At 39.8% G+C, this 25,823-nt stretch overlaps 1 protein-coding gene across 1 annotated transcript in view; it reads left to right on the forward strand.

Moving 5' to 3' along the window:
- GPC4 (glypican 4) overlaps positions 1–24,859 on the forward strand; it is a 108,486-nt gene extending 83,627 nt beyond the window's left edge. Inside the window, exons 3-9 of the mRNA XM_004437266.3 lie at positions 3,531–3,922; positions 15,190–15,355; positions 20,449–20,579; positions 20,672–20,818; positions 21,695–21,831; positions 22,516–22,691; positions 22,786–24,859. Coding sequence (XP_004437323.1) covers positions 3,531–3,922; positions 15,190–15,355; positions 20,449–20,579; positions 20,672–20,818; positions 21,695–21,831; positions 22,516–22,691; positions 22,786–22,988 — 1,352 coding nt within the window. The 3' untranslated portion in view covers positions 22,989–24,859. The remainder of the gene's footprint in view (positions 1–3,530; positions 3,923–15,189; positions 15,356–20,448; positions 20,580–20,671; positions 20,819–21,694; positions 21,832–22,515; positions 22,692–22,785) is intronic.
- Positions 24,860–25,823: the final 964 nt, after the last annotated feature.

The following is a 25,823-nucleotide window of genomic DNA, read 5'->3' on the forward strand; positions in this document are numbered from 1 at the left end:
AAATCTCTGGTGCACTCATAAAACCATGTGTGGAGAGTGGAAGTACAGTAAAGGTGAATTAGAGGGAGGAAATTTGTCTTTCTAGAAATTTTCGTTACAGTCTGATTGGGCAGGAAGGTTAAGATACATGGTAAAACTCTGTGCTTTGATTTGAGTCCATAATAGCCACTCAGTGCATACTTGTCAAATTGCAAAGCAATTTGGAGAGATTAAATTATCAGATTTTACCTTGTTATATCTGATATATAGAAATATATATCAGATGTTATATATTTATATATATATATATGTTATATATATATTATATATATATAGATGTTATATCTATATATATAGAAATTCTATATATTTATAGAATTTCTGTATATAGCCCACTCAAACCATCTTTATATTTGCAACTTATATGGCCATACTAAAGAGTCTTTAAAAATGTGAAGGACAAGAAAACAATTTTCTGAATGATTAAATGAATTAGAATTTAGTACGTATATAGCACCATGCTCTTAAAGTATAAACTAATGTGAAACACACACACACACACACACACACACACACACACACACACACACACACACACAGTCTCCCTAGACAGAATTTGATCATGAGAAACAAAGTAAGGTTCATAGTGGTGTTAGACAGAGGGCATGTTGGTTAGAAATCAGTCTTCCTCTTCATTAGATCATTTCACTTGTACTCCAAAGTAGCTACATTATAGACAAGCTACATCAACCCGTAGGCTCTTGACATGAATGAGGAACTCTAAGAATGTTTTATTTTTTCCATAAAATCTCCAGTGTCCTATCATTTCTTTGACCTGGAGCACTTCAAAGCCTAAAAGGATGAACTCTGATATTTTATCAAAGTTTTAAATTAAAACTGAGCTTGCGATGCCACTCTGCCCCCACCCTTAGAGACAGCACAACTGTAGGTGCCATTCATTAGAAATGCAAGTGAGTCTTCAGAGTTACCTATTAAATGAATCATGAAAGCACAAGTCAAATAATTCTCAACATCCCGTTTCTAAACTAAATGATGTGTGCCAATTTTATGACCGATATAATAAAAATGCAATGTTGGGAAGGACCTATGGTTGCCTTTGGAATCTGGTCTTTTGGATTGTGAAATATTAATAGCACTGGATTGACACAAGGCTTGCATATTGATCTCAATGACCAGGCTTTATTTTTCCAATATGTGAGAGCTAAGTGTAAAACACACTGGATATGTAATAACACAACTCAGTGTGCCTTCTTTTATGTCCCCGATGAGCCAGCACTACTTGGCAAGGATGCTAGTGATTCAGGCAAGGTTCGGGAAGTGGACCAGATGATGTTTGAGGTCTCTTCTCACCCTAAAACTCCTCAACTTTGAATTCTAGAAAAGTGCTGCCTGCATCTTGACACTTAGTTGAGAGACACTTCCACACAAGAATATTTGTCCCCAAAACATCATAAAGAAATCACACCCAAGAATGCAACAAAAATTTTTAAAAACCCAATTCATTGGAAAGACTTTTTCCCCTAATTAAAACATTAATGCTTACCCTGAATGCTTCACATTCAACACAGTCCCTGAGTGGTAGTGATTGATAGTGAGAGGTAAAATGGTTCGAGAAGTTTCATTGGCTAGGGCAGTGGTTCTCAAACTTGAGTGTTCAGCAGAGTCTCAGATGGCTTGGCGCCAACCCTAGGGTTTCTGATCCAGTAGGTTTAGGGTGGGACCCAAGAACTTGATTTCTCACAAGTGACCTGGTGATGCTGATGCATGCCTGTCCTGGGGCCACACTTGAGAACCACTTGGAATTTTGGAGAGAATCAGAGGCCTTTACAGGTACCTGATTGCAGTAACACTTTTCATATGGTTCCTCTAGCTCCTTGTGTACTTGCTGGCCTTCTCTCAGGGAGAGAACTTGGGTAAAAATTCTGGGCTCTGCACAAGGACTTGACTTGCATGTTTATTGACTCTTCAGAGGGAATCCATTTCCCTTTCTCTGTCTTACGAAAGCCCAGGAAATATAAAAGGCAAGTGGTAGTAGAAAGAAAATCTAGATAAAAGCGAAAGGAGAGAGCCCCCACCCCCAGGATGCGTGCGCGCGCGCGCGCACACTCACACACACACACACACACACACACACAATTTGAAAAGCTGGAACCCAGAAGACTGTGGACTTTAGCCCCAAGCCTCAAGAAACCGTGTGGTGATGAGTTAGGGCACAGGTATGGAATCTTTGGAAAGTCGCACATATTCCCTCCAAAAGGCTTTAGTGTTTTCAGTCCAGGTTTTGAAAAGCTATTTGAAATGAGTTTTCAGCCTCTGATTTGTCCACCCGACATGAGAAGAGAATGGTTTTGTAGGGCTATTGCGTATTGATGAGCTTGCTCATGTTCTTCTGGCTTTGAAGGAGGTATCATATTTTCTTTTCTGCTCCATGTTCCCTTGGAGGCAGTTTCTTATTTGATGTGGTCTTATGTTTTGCTTTGGTATTTATTATATTTCCTGCTTATAAATTTGATGTCATGAAGTGTTTATTTTTATACCACACATAGATTCTTTAAGAATGATTAATTTTACAGATATATTGTTAGCTCATTAAACTGCCTGAGAAAACCTTCAGGAGAAACTAATTTGCCATTTGTACTTAAGAGAGTAAAATCTTTAACACTTAGGCTGTGGGTATATGTGGGTATATGGGTATATGTCCAAAAAGTAAATCTGAAATAACCGGGTATTCTTATATATTGTTTTCAGTTGTTTTTCTATGTTGTCTTATAAATATACCAAATCTATGGTTGAGTCTGTTATGTATTTCATTTCTCTCTCTCTCTCTCAAGTAACACTGGAAAGAATCTCATGTTACTGTATGAATCCTTTAGGAACCTGAGGTCAACTTGGATACCCCAGTTTGTACTAGTGTCGTGGGGAACACCTGAGAACTTATTTTCAGAAAACTTATGTGCTTGCTTCTTGGGTGTTTCATTATGTTTCTTGGCCTCAAGCATTTCCCAGGCAGTTTTCTTGCATGTCATGTAGATGTAATGAGGAGAAAAGAAAAAAAAAATGTGTCCAAGTAAAACAACACCTTTTGAAAATACCTGTCCTGGTGTCAAGTTACAATTAGGAGACATTATTAACTTGGGTTTAGATTCTTGCAGTAAAAAGTTCTGGGAAACCTCATGTTTTAGACGTCTTGTACCCGTTTTTATCCATTTCTTCTGTATTTACCTTGTGACTGAGCGAGAGAGAGCGAGACTGTGTGTTTTATATTGACTCCTGAGAAGCTGTTGATTTAAAATCTCTTTTTTTCCCCCCTCTTAGGCGTAGACACATGTGTAAGTGACTTTGTGACATAGGTTTCTTTTCATTGACAAATGATTGGTGATGCCAGATTCCCCAAAAGAAATCTACCCTATATACAAGCATGTTTTCCAATTTAATTTCATGATTTTTTTTGTTTGTTTTCAAATTTACCTGAAAAGCACTGTTATTTAATTACTGAAAACTTTTTCTTTCTTTTTTTATTTTGTTTTTAGAATTCTTCAAAGAACTACTTGAAAATGCAGAGAAATCTCTGAATGACATGTTTGTGAAGACATATGGCCGCTTATACATGCAAAATTCTGAGCTATTTAAAGATCTCTTCGTAGAGTTGAAGCGCTACTATGTGATGGGAAATGTGAACCTGGAAGAAATGCTCAATGACTTCTGGGCTCGCCTTCTGGAGCGGATGTTCCGCCTGGTGAACTCCCAGTACCACTTTACAGATGAGTATCTGGAATGCGTGAGCAAGTATACCGAGCAGCTGAAGCCCTTTGGAGATGTCCCTCGAAAATTGAAGCTGCAGGTCACTCGGGCATTTGTAGCAGCCCGTACTTTTGCTCAAGGCTTAGCAGTTGCGAGAGATGTAGTGAGCAAAGTCTCCGTGGTAAGTGCTGTTTGCATTCTGTGTTTTTGTTTTGTTTTTCTTCGTTTTAAAAGAAAATTTGGGAGAGGTAAAAAAAAATAAATCAGTAGAATTCTATTGGCTCAATAACAATCGTCTCTTCTTTCTCTTCTGTTCTGTTCTCCTCTTTCTCTTGCATCTTCTTGCTCACACTTTGTCCTGATACATGTACAGTATGTGGTTATAAACAATACTATGATGAACATCTTCATATATCATTCTTCTTTTCAGTGGTTTCCTTGATAGCTATTCTTAAAAGTGGGATATATGTTCACTTTGGAATCTTAATTTTAAAAATGGGTTTAATACCTCCATACTCTTTTTCAGCTCCTATTTTACTTCCCCTCCAGAGAAAGAAACATACACACACAGACTCCACATTTGGTTGTTTTGAGTGACTATGTTTGAGCCTACTAGTTATAGACTGGAAAAGTATTTAACATCCATTACAGTATCTTTCCTCGTTATAAGTTGTACTCAGAGCTCTTTAGAAGACAGCTTTCTATGATGATTAATGTGGACCACCTGCTCTTGACTTAGGCCTTTGTTTATAGAATTACCAGTAGAGAGAGTGAAACTGTAGTGTACGGGCAAAAGCAGATGAAATGAGCAACACTGTCCTCATTTGTAAATTAAAGGAATTGGACTAGACCAGTATTTTTGCAGACTATGTTCTTTAGAGCCAGCTGAGGAGGTACTTTAGGGCCTTCTTCGGGAGACGCAAGGGAGACGCAGGGGTCTTCTAGTGGGTGAGACTCAGCATCTGTGCCTTTACCTCCTGGCTGTGCCAGAGAAGCAGTGCTTTCCTCAGTTTTGTGTAGTGGGGTCTTGAGCAAGATTTCAAGGGGGAAAAGCTTCTATGGCTCCTTCACCACCAACCCCCCTTAAAAAATGAAATTTGGGGCCGACCCGGTGGCGCAAGTGGTTAAGTGCGCACACCCCGCTGCGGCAGCCCGGGGTTCGCTGGTTCGGATCCCGGGCGTGCACCGAGGCACCACTTGTTAAGCCATGCTGTGGCTGCATCCCATATAAAGTAGAGGAAGATGGGTACGGATGTTAGCCCAGGGCCAGTCTTCCTCAGCAAAAAAGAGGAGCATTGGCATCGGTTGTTAGCTCAGGACTGGTCTTCCTCACAAAAAAAAAAAAATGAAATTTGAAGACCTTTCCACCTCTATCCTTCCATGACTTGATACCAGTGAAGAAATAGAATAGTTTGGGACAAAGACTGATCTTAGAGTTGTTACCTTGAAGCCTTCAAAGGAAAAGCCAAATTTTAGTCCATTGCTAGAAATTCTGGAGACATAAGGACAGCAGATTCTACTTCGGCCATTTGGTTGGTTTGAGGACTGAAAGAGTGGTCAAAGTAAAAACTGGACAGTGATACAAACACTAAAATATCAATCAGATTGCCTATCAGAGAGTTCATTTAGAGTTAGGGTGACCATATAATTTATTGTCCAAACTTAGATGCTTATTGTCCAAACCAGGAGGTGCTTATTAACAATCATACCCAAACAACATGTGTCATTAATTTTTAATAAGCAACTAGGACTGTGCTGGACAGACTGGGGTTCATGGTCACCATAGTTAGAGAGAAAACTTACATTCACCAGAGTGAAGATAAAGATTCTAAAGAATTGTGTATTATAAAAATTAGGTGCTTGTAGAATATTTCATATTAGAATTGGGTGATATAAGGATTAGTTGATTGGTTGCATTCATTATTACAGTTTTGTTTGTTCTCTCTCTCATCTCCAGGCCATAAACTGTCAGGAGAGAATTCTTCCCGGCATGTTTTTGTTCACTTCTTTTCCTCCTGATATTTTCATTGCAAATTGCAAAAATTTGTTGGGGCATATGAGGGTGGGTAGGAGCAAGTGGGGCGATGATGCTTATAATTAAAGGAATAATCTGATTCCTGAACTTCTGCCAACCTCAGCAACTATTATTAATCTTGGAGACGCTCATGTCAGAGTCCCTAAACAATGCACAGTTAATCCAGATCAAAGTTATTTACATTGTAGTTCGCCCAACACATTTGCCCTCCTTCCACAAGTCCTTGTGTTTATCCTAATCTGAATAGGCAGAAAGGCACTGCTGTGTGGTTTGAATGTATCTGTGTGTGTGCATGTATGTGCTGAAGAGGAAGGCAAGGAGTAGAAAACCTTTTGCAAGTGTTTGAAAAGTGGTTTCTTTCCATTAATCATCCCCCCTTCTTTTGAATGGATTCTTGGGAGGAAGGACCAGGCTGACAAAAGCCTTCCTTGGTATTAGCCTCACTTTGCCAGATTGGAGCCCTTAGAGAACTGAGATTCCAGAACCCCCAGCTTAGAGTGGAGGGCAGTGGATGAAACAAGGAAGTGGTTTAGAGACAATTCATTGGAGGTTAGAAGATTGAGGGCTAGAAGGCTTACCATGATCCACATCACCCTCCCTCCCAGGGTAGGGAGAAGTAAGCAAGTGTGGCTTCCCTATGTTGCATTCTTCTTGACATGGTTCTCAGAATTAACTATAGGAAATCAATAAGATTGACTTTTATGTTTAAGATTCACACACCCTGACCTATGCAATAAAGAGTATGTGACCCAAAATGAAATAGTCACAATCAATTTCTGATGTTGCTTTTGGTATGAATTTTTTTTCAAAGCAAGAAAGAGATTTCCTGTGTACCTTAGTATTGTTAAGTTGTTTGAGTACTTTCTAAATATAACCCTAAAATTTTTTTAGAATCGATCTCTGTTCTTTATTCATTGTATTCTCATATCTACCTAAGAGATATTTGCATAGTTATGAGAACACAATGAATACAAGCTATAGGGTTTCATTTACTTTGAGTGCCAATTGTTTAGTTGAAAATATTGTTTTATAACTACTTTTAAAAATGTTGTGTTTATAATTGGCAAGTTTTTAAAATAATGTTTTACTTCACTGCTGAGCTTCTTCCAGACTTAAGGATTGACTTGAAATCAAACCCTTCAATGAAGTCGGATTATATTATCTAAATTACATAGGAAGATACTCAGGCATCAAATCAGTTTCTAAAAGAAAAACGAAGTTGGATTATATTATCTAAATTACATAGGCAGATACTCAGGCATCAAATCAGTTTCTAAAAGAAAAACGAAGTCGGATTATATTATCTAAATTACATAGGAAGATACTCAGGCATCAAATCAGTTTCTAAAAGTGCTAAAACACAGATTATGTAAAAATCTATCATCTATGTAATGTTTCTCTTTAGAAGCACGCAAGGAATACTTGCACATTTGAGGAAATATTCGTTACCTTAATTTTGGGAGTAAAACTACCAGTTAAACAGATTTTAAATTTAAGGTACAGTGTCTGGGGAAGACAATAAATGATCTGTCTATTAAAAACATATTTCAGATTGAACATGTTAAAAAATCTACATTTGATTAATAGAATAAGGAAGCTTCTCTACCAGTTTGGGTACCCAAGCAATGTTCCTTCATATGGATTCCCACCCTGCCAACCGCTGTCCAAGTGCAGTTTACACGTGGGACTAGAGCAACCCACGAAATAAAAATTCCTTCTTTTGATGTCCAGTAGAATTAATTACCTTGGGCCTGAACGAGACCTTTCAGAGTGGAGAATATATTTCCTAATTAAAGAGAGCCACCTGACTCACTTCATCTACAAAGAGGTCTTTAAAGTCAGATATGAAAAGCATCATGGTCTTGGAGCTAGTTCTTGCATACTTAACTCAGAGATGTTCCCACTTTCTCTTCATGGGCGGATGCCTTGCTTTTCCAGTTTACTTTTGCAACTAAAGGGATGTGGTTGTACGTTGAGCAATGGTTTGATTTTCACTAAGCCTTTTAAAGGCCATTAACACCAGCAAGCTTAACTTACTTCAAGAGAAAGTCACTTCTTAGTTGAAGTATACTTGCCTTGCTTCAGTTTTTCTGGCCCCAAGCATCCAGTGATTTCAGCTTATTCCATTGAGCTTTACAATTCAAACTTCAGAAAAGTCCTTTAATTAGTAACAGATGGCTCAAGAATACCCTGGTGCTATACATCTTTGTATTACTTATTCCATCTTTACTTGTCACGGTTCATGATACATTTCTTATTTACCTGCTTGTAGCAGCAGTTTTGCCTGGAAGGGTGAAGTTGTGGTCTTTCAGAAATGCACAAGTGGTTACATGCACCATGAAAATTAATAGCTCCTATGCCAAAGAGAGTTGCATTCTCATGGTTTCAATTAACACTGACATTATGGAACTATGTCTATACCCCGACTCCAAACTACAGAAACTATAATTAGAAATCGGTGCCTTACCATTGCGATGTCTAAATGACTGTCCTGCCTTGAAAACAGTTTCCATTGCTACCCTTCATTTCTGTCTATTCACAATGCCCCAACACCTACAAGAGTACTACACAAATTATTTTGCCATTTCCCTCAATCAGTATAAATGTAAACTTAAAAATGGTCAATATGGAAAGCTTTTAAGAAGCAAAATGTAGACATTTATTCAACCCTTAATATTGTTTTTCACTCACAACCTTAAAGACTAGAATTGCAAAGAAGATGATGGGACTCTAGGTATAGTGGAGGCAGAGATGGGGATGGTAGGAGTGTGGGAAGTGTCAAGGACTGAATAAATTGAGATCACATACTCTCAAAACAAAAATAGAGCCCTCTACAAGGGGGTTAATACAATGATTCTTTGACTTACAGGTCATAACTGAGTCTAATAATTTAAAACAAAACAAAACATACTTTCAAGTATTTATGCAGCTTCAATTTTATCTACAATGTATCTACAACTATTCCTCAATGAATCCTAGTTTATTCCATATATTTCGTTATGACTTTAAAAGTCTATCATCAGGGAAATAGTTAGGAACGTCTCATCCTCCTTTCTTCTGTATGTGTGCATTGAATTCAAGACGAGTTCAAGGAAGCTGTTTAATAAACTCATCACATCTCACGGCATGTTTAGCTTCCCTATCTCTTTCTTTTACCATAATTTTGGGAAATATTTCCTGTTATTTTTATTGGGTGCTTATGTTACCAAACAACAGATAAAATCGAGACCTTTTCTGTTTGTTTGGTACTATTGGCTGTGCAGAAAAAAAATGTTGCTGCGAATGTACGTTAGGAACTGGAATAAACTAAAAGGAAATGTGTTTCTAACTTCAGTGCAGCATGTTGACTGCCATCTCTGTGTAATGTGGCTTAAGGCTCATTCTGAATTACTGAAATCAAATCCAGGCTGCATGAAGAGTTCTGCTCCAGCATTTTTCTTTTTTTAGGGTGCTTGCAGTAGTTTTTAATGTGGTGTTTGGAAAAAGCAGGTTATTTGGTAGAAAATCTCAATCTATATTAAGAGTCTTTGCAGAGAAGGAGACTTTTCTGCAAAGGCTTTTTATAGCAGAAATGGCATGCAGATGTAATGTATATCATGAGGAAGGCAGGAATGAGTATTTTTAAAAGAGTCTTTATAAATTAAAGAGGAAATGAGGATTCTTCCAACCACTGACTTTTACCATGAAACATAGACTAGCTCCTAAAATCTAAATTCTAAGGCGCTCCCTAGAGTTACCTTAACATTTACAAAGACCTTGGTCAGTCTTGAAGGATTTTATAAGACTTGGAAATTGGCTATTAATGTACTGTCGTTATGGATCAATAACTCAGGTTGATTTTGATTTGAGTTAATAGAGAGGTATTGAGTCTAGATGATGTTCCCTTTCTATCATACTGGCCCCCAAAAGTAAACAAACCACTTCATTATTACATAAATAATGTCAAAACCTTTTTCTTGGGCCGGCCCCGTGGCTTAGCGGTTAAGTGCGTGCGCTGCGATGCAGGCTGCCCGGGTTCGGATCCCAGGCGCACACAGACGCACTGCTTCTCCAGCCATGCTGAGGCCGCGTCCCACATACAACAACTAGAAGAATGTGCAACTATGACTTACAACTATCGCTTGGGGCTTTAGGGGAAAAATAAATAAATTAAAAAAAATTTAAAAAAAAAAACCTTTTTCTTATATAAATAATGTGAACACAAGGTGTTCCAGTAGAAATTGATAATCTCTGCTGCCTTTAGCTGTAGTTCTTTCAAAATGTTAAAATTTTGGTAAAATACTTATTGTTTTCTGTTTTGTTCAAGTGAACTCTTTTCTCTCCATGTCCAGCAGTGTTTAATTGAACCTTTGAATTCTTTGTGAGCAGAGGCTGGTGAGTGATATATGTATTTCTCACCCCTATAGCATCTTGAACTGTTCTAAGGATATAGCGTTGGCTGAATAGTCATTGTTTATTAAACAATATGTCGTCTCATCCAAGTGTCTAGTCAAATATGGTTCCATGTAGAACAGTTGCATCCTATCTTGCCCTCCAACATAAAAACTGGTTAATTTGGTAAGTAAATTTGAAAACTGCTAATTCTCACTAGAGAACATCCAGCCCCATCGCTGAGTGTTCACTGTGTATGGATACCTTGGACTAGGTCTGGGAGCTCTGGAGAAGGACCATCCTCATGTGCTGCCCTCAAGGTTCCTACAGTCTATTAACACATCAAGGAAGTCAAGTGTACCTTCTCTAGAAGCAAACTGCGTGATTCAAATCTTGGCCATTTACTGGAACATCTTGTGTGAATCCTTTAATCTCATTGGCCCTTTGCTTCTCATCTGTGAAATGAAATGATAATACTCATCTCATATGATTATTTTGAGGCTTAAATGAGTTAATACATGTACTTAGAACAGAGCCTGGCACATAGTACTCTATATCATAGAAATCAATAGAATCCAATAAAAGCTATCAGTAGAAAAGTAATTCTGACATAGAACAAAATATTTTTCTCTTGAATCTCGACATCAAGACCTTCATGATCATGAAACCATAGAAACTAAATAAGCATTTTCTTTGAGACCATTAATCCATTCTTTGTGTTAGTGGTTCAAAGGGGAAAGGGAGGAGTGTACAGTTTTCCTTTTCCTCTTCTCTCTCAGAATCATTTTGAGAATTAACTATTTAATCTCTAAGAGATGTCTGAAAAATGTGACTTGTATAAAAGCAATCATAACCCTCATTGCAACTACTACCTCAGCCCCAGGGATTCCGGAAGTCACTGATATCTGGGCTCAATGATCCTTCTAACCAGAAGGAAAACACATCAATGTTAGTCAAGAGCTGTGACCCAAAGAAACAATCAGATTGATCATTATAAGTGGCATGCCATACCATAGAGAATCAATACATGCCTGAGGATTAGAGGAATACCTTGGAGTATGGTTACCCCTTATGTTAATCCCCATGTGGCGGCATCTACCACTTGGTCTTGGGTCTTCTGGAGTAAATCTACTTCAGTAAATAAACTTTTGGGGGACTCAAGAGAAGTAATTGATTTTGAGTGTTACAAGAGAGTAGAATGTGAATGAACTTGAATTTCTTTTCAAAATTAGTAAATCCGCAGAACAAAGTATGACTTAGTCCACTATTACATTTGCTTAGGGGTGAAAGGTTTGCCCCTGGTATGGTGGCGAGGCCATTGAAAGCTTGTGAAGGATCACTCACCAGGGCCAGATATATCACGACAACATGACAGCAAGAGCCACGACTAGATCAAGCAGATGCTAGGCTTTCACCAGAAACTCCACAAGAGAGTTCAAATTGAAGTACTACATGCTGTTTGGCTTTTTCTTCCCAGTGGCAATGGTACCCCATTGGCTCTTTTACTGACTTACATGGCTTCTTACCAAGAACCCCTTGAAGATTCCAAAAGAGAGGCAGCCATTTTGTTTATCCACTGGGGTAGTCCAAAGTGAGAAGCTAGAGCTGGTCCTTGGCACTCTGGATTCACCATCCTGAGCGTGGTCAGGTCGGAGACCCAAAACCTGGGGAGTGGTCACATTATTGGCACTTCCTCTGGGGGAATGAGCATTGTTTCTTTAGGTTGCATGACTGTTTTAAAACCCCTCTTTATACTAGGGCCTCATCCCACACAAGGGGTTTGTTTCAGGTTCTGAATTCCCTTCATGTGTGGTGGTCTGATTAGTGGTTGTGAGACGAAAGACAGATTTTCTCTAACTTTAGTGTTTCATACGTCCTTTCTCATCCCAGTTTTCTTATAATTTCCCCATGTCTCTTCTCAGTTCTGGTACTATTTAGTGTTTCCCTAGCATGTTATAACCGAGTTCCTTGTGATCATTTTTAGTAGTTAAACAACAAATCATATGCAGAGCCTGAGCCAGTACTTAGCCAAAGAATGAAATGGAAAAAACTCCGCCAAACCCAGCTTCATAATCTTCCTTTAATAAACTACTGTGTCATTTAGTTTGGTCTCTGTTTTTAAAATTTGAGCCTCCATCAACTTATTTTAAGACGGTACTACCATGTCTACTGCATAAATGATTTGACTTAAAATTGAATTAAGACTACAGTGGACCACTTCCTAGAGTTAAAAAAGAAAAGGAATAGGAAAGGACTTTAAAAAAAAATGTTTCTCAAATATAACTACTGAGTTTAAAATTTTTGCTTTCTTACTAAAGGCCTCTATACCGTTTTGGAATTTCTTTGTGTTTTCTAGAACAGGTTCCATATTCTAACATGGAAATTTCTCCTTTCCTTGCTACCTAATCACATACATTCTAGAATAATCCCTGGCACATAGTAGGTGCTCAGTAACTATTGATATTTTAGCATTCTACATTGCTTCTTACTAGGGCATTGTTTCTTCTTAAGCATAATATTCAACAAATGCCACTTCTATTCCATGATTTTTCATAGGCATTTGCATAATAACTCTTTACCTCCCTAAAATCCAGCCATTTAGCAGTCTCACCAATGTGGAACCTAACTAAAAATGAAAAAGAAAACGACCAATGCCTACGATTAGAGTTTCATGTATTCTGTTTAAGAAGGCAGGGAAACACGATATATCTGGGAAATCTTTTCATCACAATGTTTGATAAGGTACAGTACTAGAATCAAATGTAACAGGGTGACTGTCAGCAAGTCGATTAATCTCTTTCGCTTTGGTTGTCTTATCTCTTAAATGTGAAGGCTGTACTCAGTGATCTCTAAGGCCCCTCCCAACTCAAAGACTTCCATGATCCTATAATTCTCTGGCCACCTCCTCTCTCTAGTCCTGTTTGCTCATCTGTAAAATGAGAGGGTGGACAAGTATCAAAGTCCTAACCATCTGTGAGTTCAAAGGAATGCACTTTGAGCTATCCAGAAAATCTAGCTATCCAAAATGGTCATTCCTCCAGGGTATTGGTTAGCCAAGATATCACTGTACATTTATACATAGTTAAAAGGACGAATTTGGTGCCTAGGAAAACATTTGGGACTGGTTAAAGGTGTGGAAAAGTCCTAATTCTTCATAGGGAATGTTGACTTTAGTGTATACAATTACCATCTTGTTGTTGGATGTTCCCCCTCCCCCCCCTTTTAGGCTAGGGTTCTGTTTGAGATAAGAGGGTGTGTGTGTGTGTGTGTGTGTGTGTGTGTGGTGTGTACATCAGATCGGAGCCTAATACTGTTAAGTTTTTCTCCTGACAAAACTAATCCCCTGTTCCTGTTCCAAAGGGTACTGTTGGTAAGTGGTATTCAAAGTCACACTCCAGAGCAGGTGCCCTGCTGGACTGCCCTGCACCTCAGCATCTGTTCCCTGCCGTGGTATCTGCTTTCAAAAGTCTCTGTTTGCAGAACTGGTTGGTAGTGATAGAGAGGAATGCACTAATCCTCTGATATTGACTCCAAAAGAGGAGGGTGGGGCAGAGAGATTGGGAAGACAGGAACTGTTGATTAGCTACCAGCATGTGACACCTAGCCATGATCCTTTCTAAGCATTGATGGAAATGAGTGGCAGGATGGAATCAGCTCTTCTGTGCCGCAAAGAGTTTCACCTCATAGAAGTTGAAAGATGAAACCAAGCCTCATTTCTCTGCCGAGGACAGCCAGCGCAGTCTGAATTCAATACTGCTCTCATCCTTGTCACTTCTCTTCCTCATGAACTTTTAGTAGCCCCCTGTGTCCCGCCACATGGTGTCTTGGTTTCTGCCTGGTGTCTAAGCCCCTTTAAATTCTGGCCACACACACACTCCTATGCATCCAACCTTATTTCCCACAATTCCTCGACCCCATTCTAAGATGCCATGATATGCTCAGTGCATTCTCTTACAGTTTTTGTTCATTTCATTCTCCCTAACTGGGATGTTCTGCCTTCATTTAACCACTTAAATCCAATCTCTTCTTCAAAATTTAACCGAAGTCTCCCCTCTTCCATCAAGTGTTCCCTGACCATTCCATGCTTTACTGCTCCTAAGCCTTGGAAGGTCTTCACATAACCCTAAATTTAAATTTATTCATATTCTTTCCTGTAGATTGCACCAATTTTCCCTTCTGCACTGCTATTGGCACAGAATGGAGTACACACTAGGTACTTTTCTTTTCTTTTTTTTTTTTGTGAGGAAGATCAGCCCTGAGCTAACATCCGTGCCAATCCTCCTCTTTTTGCTGAGGAAGACTGGCCCTGGGCTAACATCTGTGCCCATCGTCCTCCACTTCATATGGGACACCGCCACAGCATGGCCTGACAAGCGGTGCATCGGTGCGCGCCAGGGATCCAAACCCGGGCCACCAGCGGCGGAGTGCACGCACTTAACGGCTACGCCACCGGGCGGGCCCCCGCCCAGGTACCCTTCTAAACTGTGAATGGAGGGTGAAGTTTCAAAGGGCAGTCTTGTAGTCAATGTGTTTGAAAAGAAGATGTACTAGTGTTCCAGTCTGGCAAAGACAAACACAGTGATGGTAGAAGCCATAGCAGGCCATGTGTGATGGGCAAGTCAAGGTAGCCTCTGCTACTGTGTCTCATGGCTAATCCAGGAAATTTATTTGTGAAAGGACTTTGAAATAATTGAGCCGTTTAAAATGAGTGAGAGTGAAAGTGTGTGAGACAGAGATTGAGAGACGGGGTGGGGGATGGAGGAAGAATGGGAGTTTATAGGGTGGGAGATACGTGCAACTTGGTTATTTAAGGTCATGCAGTGTTCATCCCTGTCCCCCACCCCTTCTTCTCAGCACACACCCTTCCTTTATCTAATCTTATCGAATTCACCTCTTCAGGAAGTCGGCCAGGCCTGCTAAATGTGATCTCGTCACAACTCATTCTTAAGTTAAATTCATGGCCAAGCCTTCAACGTCAACTTGATAGACTTGTTTCTGGGTCTATCTTCACCGTACCATTATCTTTTTCTTCTCCCAATCAGGTAAATCCCACAGCGCAGTGTACCCACGCCCTGTTGAAGATGATCTACTGCTCCCACTGCCAGGGGCTCGTGACTGTGAAGCCATGTTACAACTACTGCTCGAACATCATGAGAGGCTGTTTGGCCAACCAAGGGGATCTCGATTTTGAGTGGAACAATTTCATAGGTGAGTAAGCAATTATGTATTTGTGTCACTGGAGCTAGCTCCGCTTCCAGCCACAAGGAATGGTGTAATTGTCAGCTATGAGATTTCTGTTCGTTGTTTAGTGTTTGCCAGAGTTCTAACTGTACTCAGAGTTCAGGCCATTTTATAAGTAAATGTTCCCTTGAACTAATGGCAGCATTTCTGAAGACATTAGACACAGTGAATACCAAGTTTTAGTAAGAAGAAAGTGACTTTTTGATATTTCTCCCCTAAAGGTCAGCTTTAGTTATGCATCATAGGCTTGTATCTGTGTCAATGCTGGAGTACAGCCCTCACTGAGTTGTGAAAGTGGCTTTTAAAATGTTACATGTGTTACACTGCAACCTGATCTTCTGCAAACTGGCTGAATACTCGCTGGATATCTGGATCAGGTGAAATCTGATTGTGGAAAATTAGGGATTCTGTTTCTGTGGAGGATTGAACAATAACAGACTACTCTAGTAAGAATAGAAGGACTTTTGTCCTGATAATTTTAGAGATAAGTGTTCTCGCGTATACCTTCAATGTAGAAAACCATTACTGGAACCCAGACAGCAACGTGAGTGAAGTGACCAGTTTCTGAGAGGGTTAATTATGATTTTGTGGGACAAGACAAATTATGGATAATTTAAATGTCCAATGATCAACTCCTTTGATGTCTCCTTAATGCATATGTTAGTCCTGAAACATCAGTGACAGTGTTAGATCTCCTGATGCTGAGTGCTAGCGGGGCCACGCACACATAACAACAGCTCACAAAAACAAACTCAGATTTTTTTACTATCCCCCACTCACATTTGCATAATTGCAGAATTTGAGTGTCTTTATAATATAAGCACCTGTTTTTCAGTTATTCGTTTGCATCATGGGAACATGTATGCAATTTGCTGGCTTTTTTTTTGATTGGGGGATTGGAGTTGGGGAATGCTTTTTAGTCTGCATGAGAGCTAATTACCGTATTAACTCTGTTTGAAAGTGCATCAATAAATTGGCTCCAACAGATTCTTGAGAACACTGACACAGGAAGAAAAAAAGATGTGAATATTAAGCACCTCAGCACAATTGTAGCCTAAATGGCTCAAAGCTAGAAGACCTGAAAAAATCTTCTAAACACAGAAAAGCAGAATCCCATGGAAGGGAAGGCGTAAGAAGAGCAAAGACACACACGCGCAAATGGCACATCATGCCCAGAATGAAGCCATGGGAGAAATTGTTGCTTTAAAATATTTCCCATGGAAATAAAAGCTCATGGCATTTTGAGATCTAAAGTTGATGTTTTTTCTTTCTCTCTTTTTTTAATCCCACTCTCAACCCGACACCCAAATGTCAAGTTTGTAATTCACTTTTGCTAAATTCATTTAAAAATAAAGCTGCTTAGCCTTTTCACTTTACCCTCTAACATCTAACGCACTAGTTCTCTGGACAAAGGCCACACAGCACAAAAAATGTGTGATGACAGTGATCTAGCTTTGCTAACTTTTCTGCAGACGCATCAGGAATCAAGTACCGAGGGGCATGTCCCTTGCACTATTCTGTTATTCTAACGTGTCTGGCAGAAACTGTAGCTCATATCCTTGTACTAAAATACAAATTCTTCTACATATTTTTCCAAGAGTTTGCAAGTCCATATTAAATTAAAACCATACTCTGGCTTGCTTAATTAATGTTTTCAACCAGGTACTCTAAAACAAGGAAAACTTAAGTTGCTGTTATTATTCATATTATGTGTTTTAAAAATTACATTTGTTATCTTTCAAGAAACAAAATTAAACCGAAGTGGAAATTGATAGGATTTCTGAATCAGTTTTCCTGTTATTTTAAGTGATGCTTTTTGGAGGGATGAGGCATATAATTGTATCTAAACTTCATTTTTAATGGGTGTTATATTTTTATTTCTAACAATCTGATATAAGAGGCCAAGAGTAATAGACATTGTTAATCTCCCGTGCTTTTTCATGAATTTTCACAAGGGTTTAATTAATTTGCTCTGTGGTTGTAGAATTCAGTCCTAATTTACATGCCTCTGCTATAAGTTTTTTTTTTTTTTCTTAGCAAGGAATTTTTCTTTCTCCTTTAAATGACTGCAGTTAATGAACGGTCATGGGCTCCCCCCGTCCCACACTTCTTTAAATCAGATCTTGAGGTTAAGTCGGGAAACTGCCTTTTGTTCTTCCAGTCAGATTGTGAGTCTGACGATGTGGGTTTCTGATTATTGGCGGCACAGTACAAAAGGAATCACTTTCCCTAGTGAGAAGGAGATCCTTTGTTCCTGGGGTGGGGGTAGGGGCTCAATGCTAATATCTTGAGCACTGAAATCCTGCAGTTGGACTAGACCCTTTAAGAAACTAAGGATGGGGCCGGCCTGGTGGCGCAAGTGGTTAAGTGCGCGCGCTCCGCTGCAGCGGCCCAGGGTTCGCCGGTTCGGATCCCGGGCGTGCACTGATGTGCCGCTTGGCAAGCCATGCTGTGGTGGCGTCCCATATAAAGTGGAGGAAGATGGGGATGGATCTTAGCCCAGGGTCAGTCTTCCTCAGCAAAAAGAAAGAATAATTAAAAAAGAAAATAAACAGAGAGACTAAGGATGAGTTTTCCAAATCTGCCTTCTTGCTGCCATGCCCTCCCTTTCCTCTCTTTAACTGCATCTATTAAAGTGTTATCAACCTTTATCATCAAGGTAGATCCAAATAGTTGGAACACCTTGGACTTGGTTTTGTAAGAGGTTAGTTACATGAAACCTTCAGTTTGAAAAATAAACCAAACACCACCACCCCCCGAAAGTCAGTTTCTGAAGAATCATAAATTATGCTTAGGTGCAACTTATTCTCCATCCCAGACTGTAATTGTGTTAAACATTCATTTGACTCATAGCCAACCTTATTAATGTCACATGTTGCTGACAGCAGGAATTTAGTATTGGAGTATTGGGATTGCTTGCAGGGACACCAGCCAGTTCCTGACAGGAGGCAGGAGCCGGTCAGATATCCAGTGAACAAGAGACCTGTGGCCTAGATCAACCAGAAGAAAACCAAACACCAAACCAACCATCTTTGGATTTCTCTTGGGGCTTCTAATCAGGGCTGGCTGCTTTTACGCAAGAACTCAACTGATAGTCAATCATGCCTTCCTCCAGGGGTCAGAGGCAGCTTGGGCTCCTAGGCTGCAGGCTACAGGCGGAATGCGGCCTCATTCGCATTCTTCAGCCGTGCAACACACAACGCCATGGCACCGGCCCCAACAAAGGCCCGGCTTCCTTCTCCATTCCCAGGCCCTTGTGTATGCCAGCCGCTGGCTCAGAGTTTACAAAGACGCCCAAAAGCTAGAAGAATTGGGGTTTATGTTTCCTTTCAGTCTTTCACAAACACATTAGTGATCTGGCCTTTCCTCGCCACTAGGGGAATAAGTAGTTACAAAATGTGCTGGGGTTTTTTGTTTGTTTGTTTGTTTAAACCTCTGCGTTTTGGATGTTTATTATCTGTCTATTCATAATATTTTTATTTGGAGCATGCTATGACTTCTCAGCTGTGAAGGAATGTGCTTTCTGTACGTGGCAGCCCTGATGCTTTGACAACGATGAACACATTTAAGTTTTGCTCCGCTTGTTTACAAAAGTCTCCTTTTGCTAACACATCAAAAGCATTTTTCCTCTCCTCCAGTACAATGGTATATTCATGCTGGCAGCCTTTACTTAGAGGTTGGAAGCGTCACTTTATTGGCGCTTACCACAATGCAATCTGAAACTTCATTTGCTATTACTTTTTTAAAAAATTGCATTTCATGGAAATCTATTTGTGGTTTGTGACATCGGAATTGTAGTTTAGAGAAATGACCTCATGCTTGAAAATATTGTGTTGCATTTGTTCTAGGTGGAAGGTGAAAGGTTGATGACCACATTTGATTTCATTGATATGCTGATGCTGCGATTCCTTTCCACTAGAAAGCTTAGGTAGAAGTTCTGCTGTGGCCTGCAGCCTTCTTTGAGAAGGACACACCATCTTCTGGAAACTAGCCCTTTGTTCTAGCAGCTGTCCTTGAACTTCCTGAGGGCTGTGGATAATGTGGGCCTAACTGTCATTTTCCTGCCATGCTTTAAGCACTGTAGTGTAAAGGGGAGAGGACAAGTTGAAAAGCTCCCTGCTTGTCATGAATGAAGCATCCTTTTTCTCATTTGGAGATTACATTTCCAGTTTCTTCTAATTTTGCACAATAAGTATCAGGCAAAAATGCTGAATCTCATAATCCCAACAAATATGTATGGTAAGAAAACAAGTAAAGCATATTTTAAGAGATTCAATGTGTACTAAAAAACTCTAGACTCCTCCACAATGTAAAAGTGACTTGCAGAGTAATCAATGACGATACACACACTGTGAGCACATGGTTTCTATGTACTGTGTCTTGTGTTGTCTTTTCACTAGGATAAAGAGGTCCATGCTTTGCTTTTAAAATAAATCAAGGCCCTTATATTTGAAGTAGGAAGTTTATCTTAATGCAAAAATTGCACTTTTCAAAATTTCATTATTTGAAAAGTCATTAGAATTCCTAGGAACACACTTTCATTTGTATTTTCCAACTGTGCACTCAAGGATCTGAAAGGGTTTCATTAAAAAATGAAAGAAGAGAATTGGTATGCCAGGATTTTAATTGATTTATGTTTTTGACTCTTGTAAATGGAACCTGAAATGAAAAGATCCCAGGAAGTCTGGGAGAACTGGCATGTTATTCTGCCTCCAGCCTTAAGTTTGTCAGCTGGGAGCTGGCTCAGAGCCTTACAGTTACAGCCACTGACATACGAAGGAAGAATCAGTGTAATAGAAGATTCCTGATTGGGTTTCCTTGCTGTGGAATAAAGCATTCACCTGGTCACTTCACACTTTAGAGAGCTCACAATACTTAGTGACTAAATGCAGTTTGGTGTAATAGAAATAGACACAAAAACATGAATTAATTATGATGCGTGCCATCCCCCCTACCCCCCACAGGAAACGAAGACAGTAAAATAATCAGACTGATTACCTAAGGCTGAACTAATGGTTTACTTTTTGTGCTGTATTGTTCTTCCCCAAACCTCATGTTAGATGCTATGCTGATGGTGGCGGAGAGGCTAGAGGGTCCTTTCAACATTGAATCAGTCATGGATCCCATCGATGTGAAGATTTCTGACGCTATTATGAACATGCAGGAAAATAGTGTGCAAGTGTCTCAGAAGGTAATGAAGGCAGGATACTGGAAAGGAGAGCTGGAACCCCCTTCAGCTTGTGATGTGACTTCCCTAACATGACCACGCTTGCTCCAATGCAGGTTTTCCAAGGATGTGGACCCCCCAAGCCCCTCCCAGCTGGACGAATTTCCCGTTCCATCTCCGAAAGTGCCTTCAGTGCTCGCTTCAGACCATATCACCCCGAGGAACGCCCGACCACAGCGGCTGGCACTAGTTTGGACCGACTGGTGAGCACTTTGGCAGGAATGGCCAAGTTTAATGACAAAGAACTGAAAACATTTGCTCAAAATGCATTTCTAGTTGGAGCGCTTACAAGTATGGGTCTTTCAGGTGAAACTTTTCGAGCAAATTGCATGTGGAAGTCAGTAAATCTGCCTTTCTCATCTTCTAGCTCAGAAAGTTCGTATGTAGTCTAGGAAATGTGATGCAGTCAGTGTGATCTCAAAACCTCCCTTTTGTTTCACCATGTATTTACTAAGCGTCACTGCTAGTTACAGGAAGGCTCAGAGGAATAAGACAGGTCCTTGTTGTCAAAAAGCCCCAACAAAGAGAGAGAAGCAGACGTCCCGGCCTACTGACTAAGGTGGTGTCTAGTAAATGGTAGGATGGGAGGAGGAGAAGAAAATAGAAGCGAACTGCTTTATACACAGCAACGTGCCAAATACAGTGGGAGGAGCAACATAGAAGAGGGAGCCTGAGGTGGCAGGGGTGGGTGGGGAGGGAGCGCAATGACAGGCAGGTTTCAGAGTGGATGATATATAAGCTTGATCCTCATCAGTATAAAAGCCTTGCAAGAAGAGACTGTGTCTCACATCATTGTATCTCTAGGGCACGGACCCTGGTGGGCCTGAGATGGTAGTTATAATGAAGGGTAGAGTGGACAATGGATCTAGCCAGCTCCTTCAGAGCATTTCAACTAGTAATTCATTTGAGTGGTTTTCTATTTCTAAGTATAAATTTGATCTGCATTTTTCTCTTGTGACTAAAGTGGAAAATGAATTGCATATCACTCTGGAGATACTTCAGAAATGAGCAAAAGGCGCATCTATAAGGTAGTTTTGTGTTGTTTTACAGAGGTCTCCTTTTTTTTTTCTTTTAATTAGGTTACTGACGTCAAGGAGAAACTGAAGCAGGCCAAGAAGTTCTGGTCCTCTCTTCCTAGCAACGTTTGCAATGATGAGAGGATGGCTGCAGGAAATGGCAACGAGGATGACTGCTGGAATGGAAAAGGCAAAAGCAGGTTAGCCTCCCCTGAGTGGACGTGCAATCCCGCCCTTCCCACATGCCTGAGGACCTTTCAGGGAGGGTTTGCTGAGGTGTCAATTGAGGCATCATGAAGCAATTCCCGGTAGGTAGCAACAACATGGGAGGCTTCTAGACATTCTTAGGAATGGGGTTTGCTGTAGAAGTATTAAGAAGGCAGCTAGCTACTTGTAAAGAGTACTGGGGCAAAAGTTTGTGATAATAGTTATGTTCTGGAATTAAAGCTGCAACCAGGGATCAAGCTGTTCCAATAGTGTCATTTTTAAAATAATTTAATACCTCTGGTTCTTTGCCTAATGGCCTGGCCTCATAAAGCGCCATTTCTCAAAAGGTCTCGTTCTCTTATTTGATGATGCCCTGTCCCCTCCCCTCCCTCCCCCCACCCCCCCCACTCACACTCAGTAACTTAGATAAGTACCCACTCTATCGGCACTTTACTCTGACCCTCTGCAAAAGGGGTAGCTTTCCAAAAGGTCACAGTCAAATTGAAGAAACAAGATGTATACCCAGGAAAAGGAGAAATTAGGGTTCACTAGAAATGGAAGAACTTCCAGTTAATTGCACTCAGTGCAAATACTAGAATCTAGGCAGAAATGTTTGATGATCCTCTGTAGCTTTTTCTTTTACTGATAATCTTAGTGGGGGTCATTTCTCATTTCAGATACCTGTTTGCAGTGACAGGAAATGGATTAGCCAACCAGGGCAATAATCCGGAGGTCCAGGTTGACACCAGCAAACCAGACATACTGATCCTTCGTCAAATCATGGCTCTAAGAGTTATGACCAGTAAAATGAAGAATGCATACAATGGGAATGATGTGGACTTCTTTGATATCAGTAAGCATTTGTGGTTCTGAAGGACAAATTGTTCTGTGTGCCTTGTGACAAGAACAAGCAGAATGAAATCTCTATTCCATTTCTTTGAAAATAGGTGATGAAAGCAGTGGAGAAGGAAGTGGAAGCGGATGTGAGTATCAGCAGTGCCCTTCGGAGTTTGAGTATAACGCCACTGACCACTCTGGGAAGAATGCCAATGATAAAGCCGGCAGCGCTGGTGCCCATACTGGGGCACAGCCCTACCTCCTCACTGTCTTCTGCATCTTGTTCCTGGTTATGCAGAGAGAGTGGAGATAATTCTCAATCTTAGAGAAAAAGTGTTCATCATCAAAAAGTTAAAAAGGCACCGGTTATCACTTTTATACCATCCTAGTGACTTTGCTTTTTAAATGAATGGACAACGATGTACAGTTTTTACTATGTGGCCACTGGTTTAAAAAATACTGACTTTGTGTTTTCATTCAGTTTTGCGGGAAAAAGGGGCTTGTACGTAAAGTCAGTTCCTGCTCCCCCAGACTCGTGTTACACGTGGCTAACAGTGTAGGTACAGAACTGTAGTTAGTTGTGCATTTGTGATTTTATCACTCTCTTGTTTGTTTGTTTGTTTGTTTCTTTGTGGGGGTTTTTTCCTTCAATTATGAGCTCACCTTGTTTCTTACAAGAAAACCAGGGTCTTTTCTTGGCATGTAACGTGTACGTATTTCTGAAATATTAAATAGCTGTACAGAAGCAGGTTTTATTTATCATGTTATCTTATTAAAAGAAAAAGCCCGACAAGCAGTAAAATTTCCATTTATACCTGTTGTTTTAGTTGCCTTATCTGGAGAGAAGTGGAGGTAATTTTTTTTTTTATTATTATTATTATTAAGTTAGGGCAGAATGTGAAGGCACGGGGGGCTTCTGAGCCACTTGTCAGGTTGTACGGAAGCATCAATACAAGAAGCAAGTTATGCTTCCTTTAGAGCTGCTGACTGGAAGAGACTGCAGACTACCCATTTTGGTCGAGTTGAATTGCATAAACTAAGATCATATATGGGTCCATTCCTTGAGCCTGCTTATACTTAAAATGTAACCCATTTAGAAGAAGATTCTTGATACATTCTCCCTAGAAAGATATAAGGCATTCAGAATGTCCCAGTTATCACATGTTCATACTTAGTTTTGGGGGCGGGTTTTTTTTTTTGTTTTTATCCCGGCAAGTTAGCAAGCCAATGTGTGCTGGTCTTCGTGTCCACGCTGACCCTCTTTCAATTGGTATCCCAATGTCAGAAATAAGTGACCAACAATGTCATTTGGTCCCCCTTGTTACAATGTTCCAGATTTCAAACCCAGCCATAGAGAGGGAGCTATCTGGAGGCTAGCCAGAACTGGGGTAGAGCCTGGGCTCAGGGAGTAGCTGTCAACACTCAAGCAAAGTTTTTGTCTGTGCATGTGTATTTACGTTTGTTTTGGGATCCCAGTTGTTTTAAAGCAATTCTGAAGTGTCTTATTTGAGTCTTTTTCTTGCCCAGCCCCCTCTGATCAGAAAGGCAAAGGACTTGCAGTGGTGCAGCTGTGTGCTAGCTACCCTATCAGCCAAGAAGCCCACTTGGGGAGATCTGGGTGTCCAGAGTTTTTTCGTGTGTTGTTGTTGTTGTTTTGGGGGGAGGTAGGTAGAGCTGAGAAGGCTACATTTTAGCAGTGACCCTTAGCCACATGGGTGAACTGGCAAAAGCCATATCTGTTGTCCCAGGCCAAAGACTAACAACTGCCTTGGCCCCTTAGGAACCCCTTCCTTGTGTCCTTACCAAATGACAGCTCATAAAACTATGAGAATGTAACAGGTCACTTTCAAAGGAGTTCTCAACAGTCTTCAGAAAGAATAATTCTGCAAGTCTCTTCCTGCTTTAGACAGCCATTAAGATCCCAATTCTACAGAAGCTAAAACCCACAGAGAGGTTGTTTGTGTTATTGTTCAATCTTCAGTTGTAAGAGTAATTCTCTATTTTTATATTGAAACATAAGTACTTGATAGCTCAGGGTCTACATTTCATTCAACTTTTTACACCAAATTCTGCAGTATGGTCAAAATGGAATATCGGGGGCTGTTGTAAACAGAGGCTTAATTTTATTAGAAGTAGCCAGTTATTTATTAAAGCATGATGTTAATAAAATAGGCATATTCTGGCTGATGTGTATAAGTGGTTTTTTTTTTAAAAAAACAAATCAGGGGACATAAAATTGAAAAGGCGCTCCATTTATGTATGAGGAAAAATGGATTGTAAATAGCTAAGCTGCCTTGTGAGAATTTGGAAAATGTGCTGATACTTAGTAACTACCTCAGTTGTGAGGAATTTCCTTTTTAGCTTAGACTGCTATTACTTTGACTTGGTAGAAATGAATCTGGTCTCCAAAATGTGGCTCAAAGAGTTATCCCCATAGACCTTGTTAGATTGTTTTTAATTTAGAACCTTGAACTCTGCCCAGCTGTTTTCTTTCAGTCAAGTTCTCTAAACCAATAACATTTTCCGAATTAAATATTCTCGAAGGTTCTTCTGGACTCTTACTGATTTGTTTTCTTTCTTTGAATTTTTTCCTGTTACCCTTTTATTATTTAAATTGTCTCTTGCTTTTGAACTTGAACTACGAAATAAACAAATCATAGATTTTTCCTTTCAAATCTGACTGGATAACTCTTGGCTTCTAATCAGCTGGCAGACTCACACACACCCCCCCCCCACCTCCCTAAAAAGAAAATAAAGGCAAGTTGAATATTTTAAAACCTTAAGAGTTCAGAGTATGAGGTAGAATAAAAGCTTTTTTGGGAAACCTAACTTTTCCAAAGATTCAGTTAATAGCATGTGAAGGGTTCGTGTTTTACAAAGTCATTTATAAACTATTTTTCTTTCAAACACTTCACCCACTTTGTACCTTAAGAAAAAACATTTTACGACTCTTAGATTTATATTTTATTTCAAAAATAGCCAGTAATTAGCACCTATTATTTTGATAAAAGAAAAAGTACAAAGAAGTAACTTGAATTTTTAAACTTGAGTTTCTGAGTGTTAGAAACCTAACGGTTTACATGAAATAAAATTTATCCTTTGTGATTACAGAACCAAAATAAAAATAGATGTAGATGGTGCTACACAA

Source organism: Ceratotherium simum, chromosome X (assembly GCF_057802395.1).
Source record: "Ceratotherium simum simum isolate JZ-2026a chromosome X, ASM5780239v1, whole genome shotgun sequence".
NCBI classification, from domain to species: domain Eukaryota; kingdom Metazoa; phylum Chordata; class Mammalia; order Perissodactyla; family Rhinocerotidae; genus Ceratotherium; species Ceratotherium simum.